Here is a 13,103-nt window from a genome sequence, read left to right as displayed (position 1 = left end):
GTTTTGTTTGTTGGTTTGTTTGTTTTGTTGTTTTGTTTTTGTTTTTTGTTTTTTGAGATGGAGTTTCGCTCTTGGAGCACAGGCTGGAGGGCAGAGGCACAATCTTAGCTCACTACAACCTCTGCCTCCTGGATTCAAGCAAATTCTCTTGCCTCAGCCTCCCGAGTAGCTGGGACTACAGGCGCCCGCCACCTCGCCCGGCTAGTTTTTTGTATTTTTTAGTAGAGACGGGGTTTCACCATGTTAGCCAGGATGGTCTCGATCTCCTGACCTCGTGATCCGCCCGTCTCGACCTCCCAAAGTGCTGGGATCACAGGCTTGAGCCACCGCACCCGGCCAGCAGCATTATTCTTAAGAGTCAAAAGTAGAAGCAACCAAAATGCCCATCAACAGACAAATGGAGAGATGAAATAAGGCCTACCCAAACAATGGAATATTATTCAGGCAGAAAAAAGGAGTAAAGTCCTGATCCAGTTTATGATATGGTTGAATCTTGAAAACATCACACTAAATGGAAGAAGTCAGTCACAAGACAACATATTGTATGATTCCATTTATATGAAATATCCAGAATAGGTAAATCTCCCTTAAGAGTCAGAAAGTAGATTAGTGATTGCCCAGGACTGGAGGGTAAGGCGGGGAATCTGGAGTGACTGCTTACTGGGTACAGGGTTTTCTGGAGGGGAGTGATAAAGATATTCTAAAATTGCACTTTGGGAGGCCAAGGCAGGCACATCATTTCAGGTCAGGAGTTCAAGACCAGCCTGGCCAACATGGTGAAACCCTGTCTTTACCAAAAATACAAAAAAATTAGCCAGGCACCAGGCACAGTGTCTCCACCTGTAATCCCAGCACTTTGGGAGGCTGAGGCAGGTGGATCACGAGGTCAAGAGATCAAGACCATCCTGGCCAACATGGTGAAACCCTGTCTCTACTAAAAATACAAAAATTAGTTGGGTCTGATGGCGCATGCCCGTAGTCCCAGCTACTCAGGAGGCTGAGGCAGGAGGATTGCTTGAACCCAGGAGGCAGAGGTTGCAGTGAGCTGAGATCACGCCACTGCACTCCAACCTGGTGACGGAGCAAGACTCCGTCTCAAAAAAAAAAAAAAAAATAGCCAGGCATGGTGGCATGCACCTGTAATCCCAGCTACTTAGGAGGCTGTGGCAGGAGAATTGCTTGAGCCCAGGAGGCAGAGGTTGCAGTGAGCCAAGATCTTGCCACTGCACTCCAGCCTGGGCGACAGAGCAAGGCTCCCAATGAAACAGATATTCTAAAATTGAGAGTCGTATCATGCCACTGCCCTCCAGCCTGGGTGACAGAGTGAGACCCTTTCTCAAAAAAAATAAAATAAAATAAAATTGAGAGTCATGATAGTTGCACTACTCTGTGAATACGCTAAAAAACACTGAATTGTGTATTTTAAATGGGCAAATTGTATAGGGCATGAATTATATCTCATAAAGCTGTTGCCAAAAAAACCCAAAAAATGCCACCAACCTCTCTACTTCTCTCCACCTCCACAGTCACCTGGTGCAAGCCCTGTTAAGCCTGTGAGGACCAGAGCAGCCTCCTCACTGGACTCCCTGCCTCCACCCTAGGTCTCCACATAAGGAGCAGCTGATGGGGTGATGGGTTCTCTAAGATGCAATCAGGACATCAGAGTTCAGAACTCTTCTATGGCTCCCCGTGCCCTTGGCTGCCCATCTCTCAATTTCAGCTGGGGCCCACACCCCTGTGCCCCTGGAGTCCCTCGAGTATCCCAGGATAAGCTCATCCCCACACTGGGGCATCTTCACTTACTGCTCCTTCCTCCTACCCCCAGATGTTTGCCTGGCTGGGTCCCTTCCACCACTCAGATAGCATCTCTCAGGTCCCTTCCCACAAGAGCCAATTCCTGACCTCCTGTCACCCCCTTTTTCTCTCACTCCCAGGACTTACCACTGTCTCCATGAATAACCTCACTCATTCACTGGCTGGAGGCCTGCCTGCCTCTCCAGACCAGTGCTGTGCACCAGAATGTTCTGTAGTAAATGGAGATGTCCTGCCAGTCATATACAGTGGCCAGGACCCATGTGTGGCTTTGGAACATCTAAATGGGGACAGAGTGACTAAGGAACTGAATTTTTCATCATATTTAACTAAATTTAAATCACGGCCGGGCGCGGTGGCTCAAGCCTGTAATCCCAGCACTTTGGGAGGCCGAGATGGGTGGATCGCGAGGTCAGGAGATCGAGAACATCCTGGCTAACACGGTGAAACCCCGTTTCTACTAAAAAAAATACAAAAAACTAGCCGGGCGAGGTAGCAGGCGCCTGTAGTCCCAGCTACTCGGGAGGCTGAGGCAGGAGAATGGCGTGAACCCGGGAGGCGGAGCTTGCAGTGAGCTGAGATCCAGCCACTGCACTCCAGCCTGGGCGACAGAGCGAGACTCCGTCTCAAAAAAAAAAAAAAAAAAAAAATCACCACCAAGTAGCTATCACACAGCCTGAGATGGTGGGCTTGGCCCCATCTAGGTCCTGCCTAGAGGTCCTGGCACCCAGAACAGGGCCTGCCTGGCATGGGCTGAACAGAGGGCTGGAGGTTAACCCCAAAGTGCTTCCCTCTGATTTCTTCAAGCTCTTCATACCAGCTCCTGGGTGAAGGGTCGACCACACATTATCTCATGATAAATCTCTGACAAGTCCATGAAGCAGGCAGAAGTCCCATCCTACAGATGAGGAAATTAAGGCTCAGAGAGATCTGGGAGGTACCCAGAGTCCTGCAAGGTAGGGTTTAATCCTAGGTCTGCCCAGTATGCAGTCTGGGGCTGTTTCCAGAAAGAAATCAAATGATACAAGTACAAAGATTCATCTCCTAATAAAGAGCTCTAAGAAATCAATGATCAAAGGACCAACGTCTTCAACGAAAAGCAGGTGGAACATAAGCATGTGGGTTACAAGAAAGAAATACAAATGGCCTCACATACCTCCCAAGATGCCATCCTCGCTCACAACAGGAGAAAGCAAACCAAACCATAGTCAAAGGTAAGGGGCACTCATGGGGTCAGAGGGTGACCTCCAGAAGTCTAATACACTGGGGAAGGATGAAATGAAAGAGGCCAGTAAGGAAGTCACAGGTATAGCTCCACTGCAGGGCACACGAACGCAATTCTGCAAAACCACAACCATATTCACCCGTAGAAGGGCAGTCGGCATTCTGAGCCTGTGGATATACCTGCAGGTGTGCACCATGATATGTATACATGGTTTGAAATACAAAGGACTGGAAACAGCATCCACAAGAAAGGGTTAAAGAAACTGTGTTACATCCACAAGCAACGAAAAAAAAAAAAAAAAAATGAGGATGCTGTCTGTAAGCTGAATCCAAAACCTCTCAGACCAGGTGAAGTGGCTCCCGCCTGTAGTCCCAGGACTTTGGGAGGCGAAAGCGGGAGGATCGCTTGAGCCCAGGAGTTTGATACCAGCCTGGGTAACATAGGGAGACTTCTAGCTCTACAAAAAAAGAAAAAAAATTGGCCGGGCACGGTGGCTCACGCCTGTAATCCCAGTACTTTGGGAGGCCGAGGCGGGCGGATCACGAAGTCAGGAGATAAGAGTCCATCCTGGTTAACATGGTGAAACCCCGTCTCTACTAACAATACAAAAAAATCAGCTGTGCGTGGTGGTGGGCACCTATAGTCCCAGCTACTTGGGAGGCTGAGGCAGAAGAATGGCATGAACCCAGGATACAGAGCTTGTAGTGAGCCAAGATCGCACCAGTGCACTCCAGCACTCTGTCTGGGGCAACAGAGTGAGACTCCATCTCAAAAAAAAAAAAAAGAAAGAAAGAAAAAAATTAGCCAGGAGTGGTGGCATATGATTGTAGTCCCAGCTGCTTGGGAGGCTGAGGTGGGAGGATTGCTCGAGCCCAGGAGGTTGAGGCCGTGATCACTCCAGCAGTGAGCCGTGATCTCGCTACTACACTCCAGTCTGAGTGACAGAGCAAAACCTTGGCTCAAAAAAAAAAAAAAAAAAACTCTCAAGACACATTATATGAAAAACAGGTGGAAAATCTGTGGGTTCAGCAGAGATCCTCAACCCAAGATTCCCCTGGGGAGCTTTCATAACTAACAAAGACAGGTCCTCCCCCAGGGATTCTGACCTAACTGGCCTAGAGAGAGGCCCAGGCATTGATATCTTTTAGGATTCCCTGTGTTACTCCTATAGGCAAGCAAAGTTTCAACCACTTAGACAAAATGCTCTCTATTATGGAAAAGTGAAGCAAAAATAAAAATATGTATTTCTATGTGCTTGTATATTCATAAAGGAGCCTCAAAAGAATGTGGACCAAAAAAAAGGAATAAAAGTGATTACCGGGTGGAAGAAATGTAAGCACGGCAGGTATCAGGGGAATTTTATTGTATGTTTTAAGTATTTTGGAGTGGAGCCACGTGAGATCTTCTCTCTCTCAGAACTAAAATAAATAATTTAAATAAATGAAATACTACAGTTGGGTCTGGGAAACAGTTTCTATAAATGTTTGTTAAGTAAAGAACAGAGAAAAAAAAAAGGAAGGGATTACTTGAATTACAATCACACCCTTTTGGGCTATAAATCAAGAAACCCTCACCCAAGGAAGCAACCTTGTTTCTTTTTCTTATTATTTTTTTCTTGAGACAGGGTCTTGCTGTGTCACCCAAGCTGGAGTGCAGTGGCCGGATCTCGGCTCACTACAATCTCTGCTGCCCGGGTTCAAGCGATTCTCCTGCCTCAGCCTCCTGAGTACCTGGGATTACAGGTATGTGCCACCACACCCAGCTAATTTTTGTATTTTTAGTAGAGATGGGGTTTCACCATGTTGGCCAGGGTGGTCTCAAACTCGTGACCTCAAGTGATCCTCCAGCCTCGGCCTCCCAAAGTGTTGGGATTACAGATATGAGCCACTGCACCCAGCGCAACCCTGTTTCTAACACACACAAAAATTCAAATCCACCCAAATACCCATCAGTGAGGGTCTGGGTGAAAACAGATTGGGCTCAGTCACATAATACAATAATTACCAACCATTAAAAAGAGGAAGGGGAGGCCCGGTGTGGTGGCTCACGCCTATAATCCCAGCAGTTTGGGAGGCCAAGACGGGTAGATTGCTTGAGGCCAGGAGTTCAAAACCAGCCTGGTCAACATGGTGAAACCTCATCTCTACTAAAGATACAAAAAATTAGCCAGGCATGGTGGTGTGCACCTGTAGTCCCAGCTACTCAAGAGGCTGAGGGAGGAGAATCACTTGAACCCGGGAGGCGGGGGTTGCAGTGAGCCGAGATCGCACCACTGTACTCCAGCCTAGGCAACAACAGCCAAACGGTCTCAAAAAAAAAAAAAAAAAAAAAACCTAAGCCACAAGATTTTCTGTAGACTGTTGTCGTGCTTCCATAGAAAGCTTATGTATTTACCTGTATCTAAGTCTATGCATTTACCTATATCTATGTCTGTGTCTAGACCAGGGTTCCCCAACCTACAAACTGCAAATACTTGGGGCTGGAGCATTCTTTGCAGTGAGGGCCGTCTTGTGCCTTGTAGGATGTTGGGCAGCACGCTTGGCTTCTACCCACGAGACGCTAATAGCAACCTCTTCCCAGGGTGTGACAACAACAAAATATGTCTCCAGACACTGCCAAATGTGCCCCGGGGGCAAAATTGTCCATGGTTAAAAACCACTAATGGGCCTGGAGGGTGTTCCCCAGTTTATGCACCACGCTCAATATTTAAAGGAGATTTTCTCTCTACACCATTTTTCTACAGTATTTCAAATTTTACGCAAGCATTCGCTACTATTGCAATATGAAAAGTATGACAATTATGCATATATATATGATTGATAAGTGACTGTCAATATAGAAAAGTCAGAAAGGACATAAACAACTGCAATGGTGGCTGCCTCTGGAGAACACTCACCTTTTATTTTATTTTTTTTATTTTTTTATTTTATTTTTTTTTTTGAGACGGAGTCTCGCTCTGTCGCCCAGGCTGGAGTGCAGTGGCCAGATCTCAGCTCACTGCAAGCTCCGCCCCCCGGGTTTACGCCATTCTCCTGCCTCAGCCTCCCGAGTAGCTGGGACTACAGGCGCCCGCCACCTCGCCCGGCTAGTTTTTTGTATTTTTTAGTAGAGACGGGGTTTCACCGTATTAGCCAGGATGGTCTCGATCTCCTGACCTCGTGATCTGCCCGTCTCGGCCTCCCAAAGTGCTGGGATTACAGGCTTGAGCCACCGCGCCCGGCCTCACCTTTTATTTTCTATACCCCTATAAGGTTTGAAATTTTAACAACCAACATTTTTTCCTTCTGTATTGGTGTGTTTTTATTTTTTTATTATTATTATTTTTTTAAGATCGAGAACCAAAGATCTTTGGGCAGGAGACAAGAGAGAAACGGGAAGCTGGTCCAAGGCTTCCCAATCTCTTGGTGAGAAAACAGATCCCCTGACAACCAGCACTGCTGGTGCCTGCGTGCTCCGGGCAGGCATCCAAGGCTGGGCTGCGGGACAGAGCTGAGCCCAGGATCCCCCCTCCACAACATCTCGACTCCCCCACCACCGGCAAGCACTGAGCAAGGTGCTGGCAAACAGATAAAGTATCGCATTTCCAAGGCCTCTTCCTTCTTCCACTGTTGCCAGATATTAGCCTGCGGGTAGGCACAGGTGAAAGCCTTCTCAGGAAGCACACGGGGGTGGCCCAAGCTGGGTGCTTTATTTCAATTCAGTCTAGTAACAGTGCTTTGGGGCAGGAATCCCTGTTAACTCTGGTGGGAAAACTGGGGCTAGGAGAGGCCAAGAGGCTGCTTTACACACAGCAGACAAGTAGAAGTGTGGAGACTGAGACGCCAAGTCTGCATGATCCTGAGCATGGTTAGAGAGCTTGGCCTCTTGGGAACAGACATGGGTTCAAAGCCTAACTCCACCACTTACCCACTCTAAACTGGAGACAAATCCTCACTGCATGATCGTTACTGACAGTATCCCCGTGTTTCCTTTCTGCAGCATCCACGTCCAGATTGGCCACCTAGTCCCTTTTACAGACAAGAAAACTCAAGTGCAGGGAAGTGAAAGGTTTTGCCCTGCATCACTCAGTCTGCAAGTGGCAAAGGTGGAATCTGGGGCCTGATTTGCTGCTGCCACATCGCACAGGGCGGTGCTAAGTCAGTTTCCACATGTCCCCCACAACATCCTATGCTTTTCCTACTTCCAAACCTTTGTCCATGCTGTGCCCTGCTGAGAATACCCTCATCTCCTCTCATCAGCCCACCCAAACGCATGGCCATCCCTCAAGCTTGGGCTGAGACCAGCACCTCCTCCACAACACCTTGGGCCTCCTCTCCAGTGCCTCCCTCTGCACCCCATCACTCCCCAGTCTTGGATCACAGTGTCCCATCTCCCCACAGAGAGCAGAAGCTTCCAAAGGGTGGTCCCTGTGCCTTAGATTTCTTCCCCACCTTCATGGTTCTTCACCAGAATGGTCTCGTAGAACATGGCCCACTACCTGTTGGGTAACAGGCCAGATTTTGGTTCAAATGCCAGTTTTGCCACTTACTGCTGTGTGACCTGGGACAAATTACTTCACCTCTCTGAGCCTCTTTTTTTTTTCCTCTCTCTCTATCTATACAGGAAGATGATCACACCAGCAGTAGGTAGTGTCAGCACTCTGCCCAACACTCAAGTATATGCCAAAGATCAAGAGAAGGGACGCCCTGCCAACACCCTAGAGCCTCACTGATCGGTATTTGGGTAGATTTGAATGTGTGTGTGTGTAAGAAACAAAGTGGCTTATTTGGGCGAGGGTTTCTTCACAGCTGTTCTGCTTATGTACCCCAAAAAGGGTGTGCTCGCAATTCAAGTGATCCCTTCCTCCTTTCCTCCCCACCCCCCACCCTGCCATCCGTTCTTCTCTTTCCTGCTGTTCTTCACTGAACAAAGGAAGCCGGATTTTCTTTCTTCTGCTGAGCATGGTGCCAGCCAGGATGGAAAAGTCTGAATGTTCATGACCCCACAAACAGCCTCAGGCAAGGACAGAGGGATTAGAAAACACATACTCCAGGTCCCTTGACCCCTGGACATGACAACTTCAGGGTGTTCCAGGCTGACTCCCAAGGGTCCCCAGTGAGACTGATCCTCAGTGGCCCAACATGGCCCCTGTAGCACCTGCCTCACTTCTTCTCTCCTCTACTGGTTCTTCCTGGGATCACCCCCTCAAAACGTGCTTACAGGCCGGGCGCGGAGGCTCACGCCTGTAATCTCAGCACTTTGGGAGGCCAAGGCAGGCAGATCACGAGGTCAAGAGTTCAAGACCAGCCTGGCCAAAATAATGAAACCCCATCTCTACTTAAAAAAAAAAAAAAATACAAAAAACTAGCCGGGTGTGGTGGCGGGCTCCTGTAATCCCAGCTACTTGGAAGACTGAGGCAGGAGAATCACTTGAACCCAGGAGGCGGAGGTTGCAGTGAGCTGAGATCGCACCATTGTTTTCCAGCCAGGTGACAGTGTGAGACTCCGTCTCAAAAAAAAAAAAAAAAAAAAAAAAAAACAAGGGTCTGCTTCTTTTGGAACCCAAAACCTCACTACGATCAGTTGTTCACTCATTCAACAAACATTTCTTGGACATTCACAGTATGTCAAGCATGATGCTGGATTCTCAGGATACGATAATGAACAGGAGGCCAGGCGCGGTGGCTCACGCCTGTAATCCCAGCACTTTGGGAGGCAGAGGCGGGCGGATCACAAGGTCAGGAGATCAAGACCATCCTGGCTAACATGGTGAAACCCTGTCTTTACTAAAAATACAAAAAATTAGTCGGGCGTGGTGGTGGGCACCTGTAGTCCCAGCTACTTGGGAGGCTGAGGCAGCAGAATGGTGTGAACCTGGGAGGCGGAGCTTGCAGTGAGCTGAGATCGCACCACTGCACTCCAGCCTGGGCGACAGCGAGACTCCATCTCAAAAAAAATAAACAAATAATAATAATAATAATGAACAGGATACAACACGCTACTATACAGCAGAAGCACAATAAAGCTACCATTAATATCTATCATTATTGTCATTGTAGGATAGAAGTGTATAACAGGTGGCCCGTGGGCTGTATGGGGCTAGCAGACAAGTCTTGTTTGGGCTGAAGAGCATTTTTAAAAATAAGTCTTCCTCGGCCAGGCGCGGCGGCTCACGCCTGTAATCCCAGCACTTTGGGAGGCTGAGGTGGGTGGATCACAAGGTCAAGAGATTGAGACCACCCTGGCTAACACGGTGAAACCCTGTCTCTACTAAAAATAAAAAAAAATAAAATAAATTAGCTGAGCGTGAGGCTGAGGCAGGAGAATGGTGTGAACCTGGGAGGCAGAGCTTGCAGTGAGCCGAGATTGCGCCACCAGACTCCAGCCTGGGCGACAGAGCGAGACTCCGTCTCAAAAAAAAAAAAAAAAAAGGCTCCTCATTTCCTAATGGGATTACACATAAAACTCGATATTTTCAGATTCTCTTGATAAATGAGGTTTGCCATCTCAAGGTCAACATTCCTGAATGTGAAGAACCAGCTGGACTAGGCATGGTGGCAGACGCCTGTAATCCCAGCACTTTGGAAGGCCAAGGCAAGAGGATCACTTGAGCCCAGGAGTTTGAGACCAGCCTGGGCAACGCGGCAAAACCCTGTCTCTACAAAAAATAAAAAATTAGCCAAGCAAGGTGGCGCATGCCTGTCATCCCAGCTATTTGGGAAGCTGAGGCAGGAGGATGGCTTCAGCCCAGGAGATTACGGCTGTAGTGAGCCATGATCGTGCCACTGCACTCCAGCCTGGGCAACTGAGCAAGACTCTTTGTTTCAAACAAACAAACAAGAGAACCAGGTAGGACCAAGCAGCAGTTCCCAGTTCAGAGAGGGCAAGAGCTCTCCATCTGCCACAATCCACATCCCTCCCTGGAGCCTCACACCCAGCCTGACTCCACTCATTTATGTACCCGTGTGGGCCACACAAAGTCTGAATTTCAGCCCCCTAGGCTAGATGTTTAATCCACCTTTGACAAAATTAAAAAAAGCCTTGGTACTTACCTTGTGGCTATCTCCAGTCCCTGACTCCCACCAACAGGGTCCCATTTTGGCCTCCAAATTCTCTCCAGTAAGGCTGGGCCTCCCTTTGGGCTGCTCTCGCCTCCTCTCTCTGGCTTCATGCATGAGGGACAGGCCCTCTCGGATGTTGGCAGGGGGCCCCTTCTCTGAGTAGGCCCTCTTGATATCCAGCGGCGCCCGTCCACAGTCACGTGGGTGGTCAACCCACTGGGCCGCACTGCCCTCCTCTCCCCGCCCGGTGGATTTCCTTGGGGTCCCTTTCTTCTGGTCAGTGGGGGGTGATTTTGGTGACACTCTGACCCCACTGCCTGGATCCTCCCGAGCAGAGGGCTTTGATTCAGCCAGGTAATTCTGACACTTTGCAACGTGATGTTTACTGGCAAAGGCCTTTCTGTCATCCTCAGCGAACCCCAAGGTTTTTTTCCTGGGATCTGCAGAGATAGGAGAGCCCCTCCCTGGATACTTTTCAGAAGGAGCCGAGGGTGGCAGAGCCCAGAAGAGAGGACTAGATTTGGTGCCCATGGCTGTCTCCGAGGTCTCTGCTGGCTGCTTGCCTAAGCCAGGAGTGAAACTGTGGTTTATTTCAGCAGAGCTGGCCGCTTTCCAGAGACCCCCAGTATCGGGCACCTCCTTCAGGCTCCTCCTTCTCTGCTCCACCCCACCTGGCTGAACAGGCCTCTCCCGAGGCAATGTACTGGGCTCTGCTGTGGGACTCCTCCTCCTCTCCTGAGCCTCCCCAGGGACTTTCAGCGACAGCTCCTGGTACTCAGCCATCAGGGCGTCAATGTCAAGAACGCTGGATCTGTACCCGTCTCTGATTTTACCTGGGAACGTCTCACTGATCACATCAGTCTTCCTTCTCACAGGGAGATCTTTTGGGTGACTCCTCAGAGTCGGGGTGGTTTGGGGAGCTTCACTGCTGGGGGAAATCTTGTTCGTACTTTCCTTCCAATCGTTTTGAGGACGAGGGCCATCTTCTGATCCCCGATGACTCCATAAGGCATCCACATCAATGATTCTTCCATTGAAAGGCTCCAGACTCCTGGCCCCAAGAGATGATGGACGGTCTGTTGGCTTCAGAGTTTTTAAAATGCTTGCACTTTCATGCTCTCGTCCCTTCGTCCAGTTTTTACTGCCTGCCATCTCCAATGCCTCTTCATGACCAAGAGAAACCAAAGTGGATGTTAAAGAATGAGGAGATAGGGGTGGAGTGATTTTTCTAGAATGTTCCAGCAAGTTTTCAGCCCCTGACAGAACCATACCCTTTGCCTTCTGAGTACTGGGAATCTGATAGGTGACTGCAAAAAATGTCGCCTTGGGTTCCACAGGTGACCCTTGCTTCACTGTTGGGGAGGTCTGATCCCGTGAAGCGCTTGGGTTCACCTCCTGGGTCTCCACCATGTAGTGGGATAGTTGAGGTTTTCTTAAGGCACTGGCTGTGGGGCTCACATAATCTGTTCGTCTGTGCCCCACATGTGGAGAGTCCTCTGGGACGAGAGAACTGAACGTATCAAACTTCACGTTGGGGGGTAAAGTCCGCCGCCGCCATCTGTCCATTCTCTGGTCCGTGGGGCTGGCTTTCCGCATTTTGACTGCAAGCTGTGGCACCTGGGCCGGCCTTGGATCACCCTCCCTGGCAGCTACAACGAAGGGCCCTTTCTGCACAGCAAATGCATCCGGATGTGTTCGTGCTTGGGAGTCAGAAGGCTCATTCGAAGGCCTGGAAGGAGGATCTAGGGGGCATCCCTGGGGTGGGCCCCTTGCTCCCTCTCCTGGCTTGCTTCTGGCCCCTTCTGGCCCCTCATGCTGGCTTTCCCAGACGGCAGCCTTGACAGCCCGGACAGAGGTGGCCCCGGGAGCACAGTGCTCTTCACTGACCCCCATGGTGGCTTTGTGCGAGCTCACCACCGCCCCGCCTGTCCATTTGGGCGACGGGCAGTTGCCCCCAGACTTCAGCCCACTAGCCTCAGGCATGCCTCGAGCTTCCCAAATCAAACTGGCCCTTTGGACGGATCCTGCCTGACCTTCCAAACCACACTCCAGGTCAGCAGGGGTGACCTCCTGGGACAGCTGACTGTCTTTCAGTGAGAGCCAAGACCTGCGGCTGCGGAGTGTGACCGCTTTCTCCTCCGGTGCCGGTGAGACGACCTCGCTGTGCACACGCTCCCCCACTGCATGCACAATGTCATACCTGGGCTCAATCCTCTGTGATGGGGGAGGGTTTTCCCAGTGTTTGAGGAAGGTGTTATTATTGCGGTTTTCAGCCAAAGGGTATTTTTCCCGGAGAGGCGTGTGAAACGGTCTCAGTTCACCGTTCAAAAGGGCAGTTCGTACCAATTTCTCCATCTCAGGATTGTCAAACCCTTTGGCGTTCTCCTTCTTGAGTTTTGTCATGTCTGGTGGGTCCCTGCCCAGCCAAGGGCTCATCTCAGGCCTCGGCCTGGGTTCTGAGACACGGGCATTGGCCATGTCACCAGGGGGTGTGGTGGAGAGACAATGTCCAGACTGGTCAGCCACTGTGTGTCTCTCCACATGGTGCTCAAACACTGTGGCCCACACAGTCTGGAAGCTCTGATCATCTTCTGGAGTGATGTCAGAAGGGCAAGGCGCCTCCACTGAGCTTCCACTGCGGCAGCTGTGGGGGTCTTGGTTAGAGCTAACCTTCCGCTCCGTCTGCCTGGACTTCTCCCGGAGTGTCCCAGGCTTCCAGGGGCTTCCATCCAAACCATGCCCCTCCTTTTGCTGGAAAGAAACAAAAAGAGAAAGAAACACCTCAATGTTAAAGGATTCGAGATGGAAAGGAAAAAGTGGAGTGATTAAAAGGGCTGCTTGTATAATTAAAACAATGAAATACCATAAAATCGAAAAGAATGAACACGCCCAATGTGGGTGAGGATGTGGGGAAATGGACACTCAGATACTGTTGGACAGAATATAAATGAACCCGACTTTCGGCAATGCAGTGTATCTATCCTGATGTTAAAATACTTATTTCCTTTTTTTTTTTTTTTTTTTTT

At 49.7% G+C, this 13,103-nt stretch overlaps 1 protein-coding gene across 2 annotated transcripts in view; it reads right to left on the bottom strand.

The window, feature by feature from the left end:
- The window catches only part of KIAA1671 (KIAA1671 ortholog), a 272,215-nt gene that overhangs the window by 163,883 nt on the left and 95,229 nt on the right, over positions 1 to 13,103 (bottom strand). For both annotated transcript variants that reach the window (XM_017865552.1, XM_017865553.1), the window contains exon 5: positions 10,069 to 12,828. In XM_017865552.1, the coding sequence (XP_017721041.1) occupies positions 10,069 to 12,828 (2,760 nt within the window). The remainder of the gene's footprint in view (positions 1 to 10,068; positions 12,829 to 13,103) is intronic.

This window comes from Rhinopithecus bieti, unplaced genomic scaffold (assembly GCF_001698545.2).
Source record: "Rhinopithecus bieti isolate Rb0 unplaced genomic scaffold, ASM169854v2 scaffold_82929, whole genome shotgun sequence".
Lineage (NCBI taxonomy): Eukaryota > Metazoa > Chordata > Mammalia > Primates > Cercopithecidae > Rhinopithecus > Rhinopithecus bieti.
This window is presented reverse-complemented; position numbering and strand designations above follow the sequence as displayed.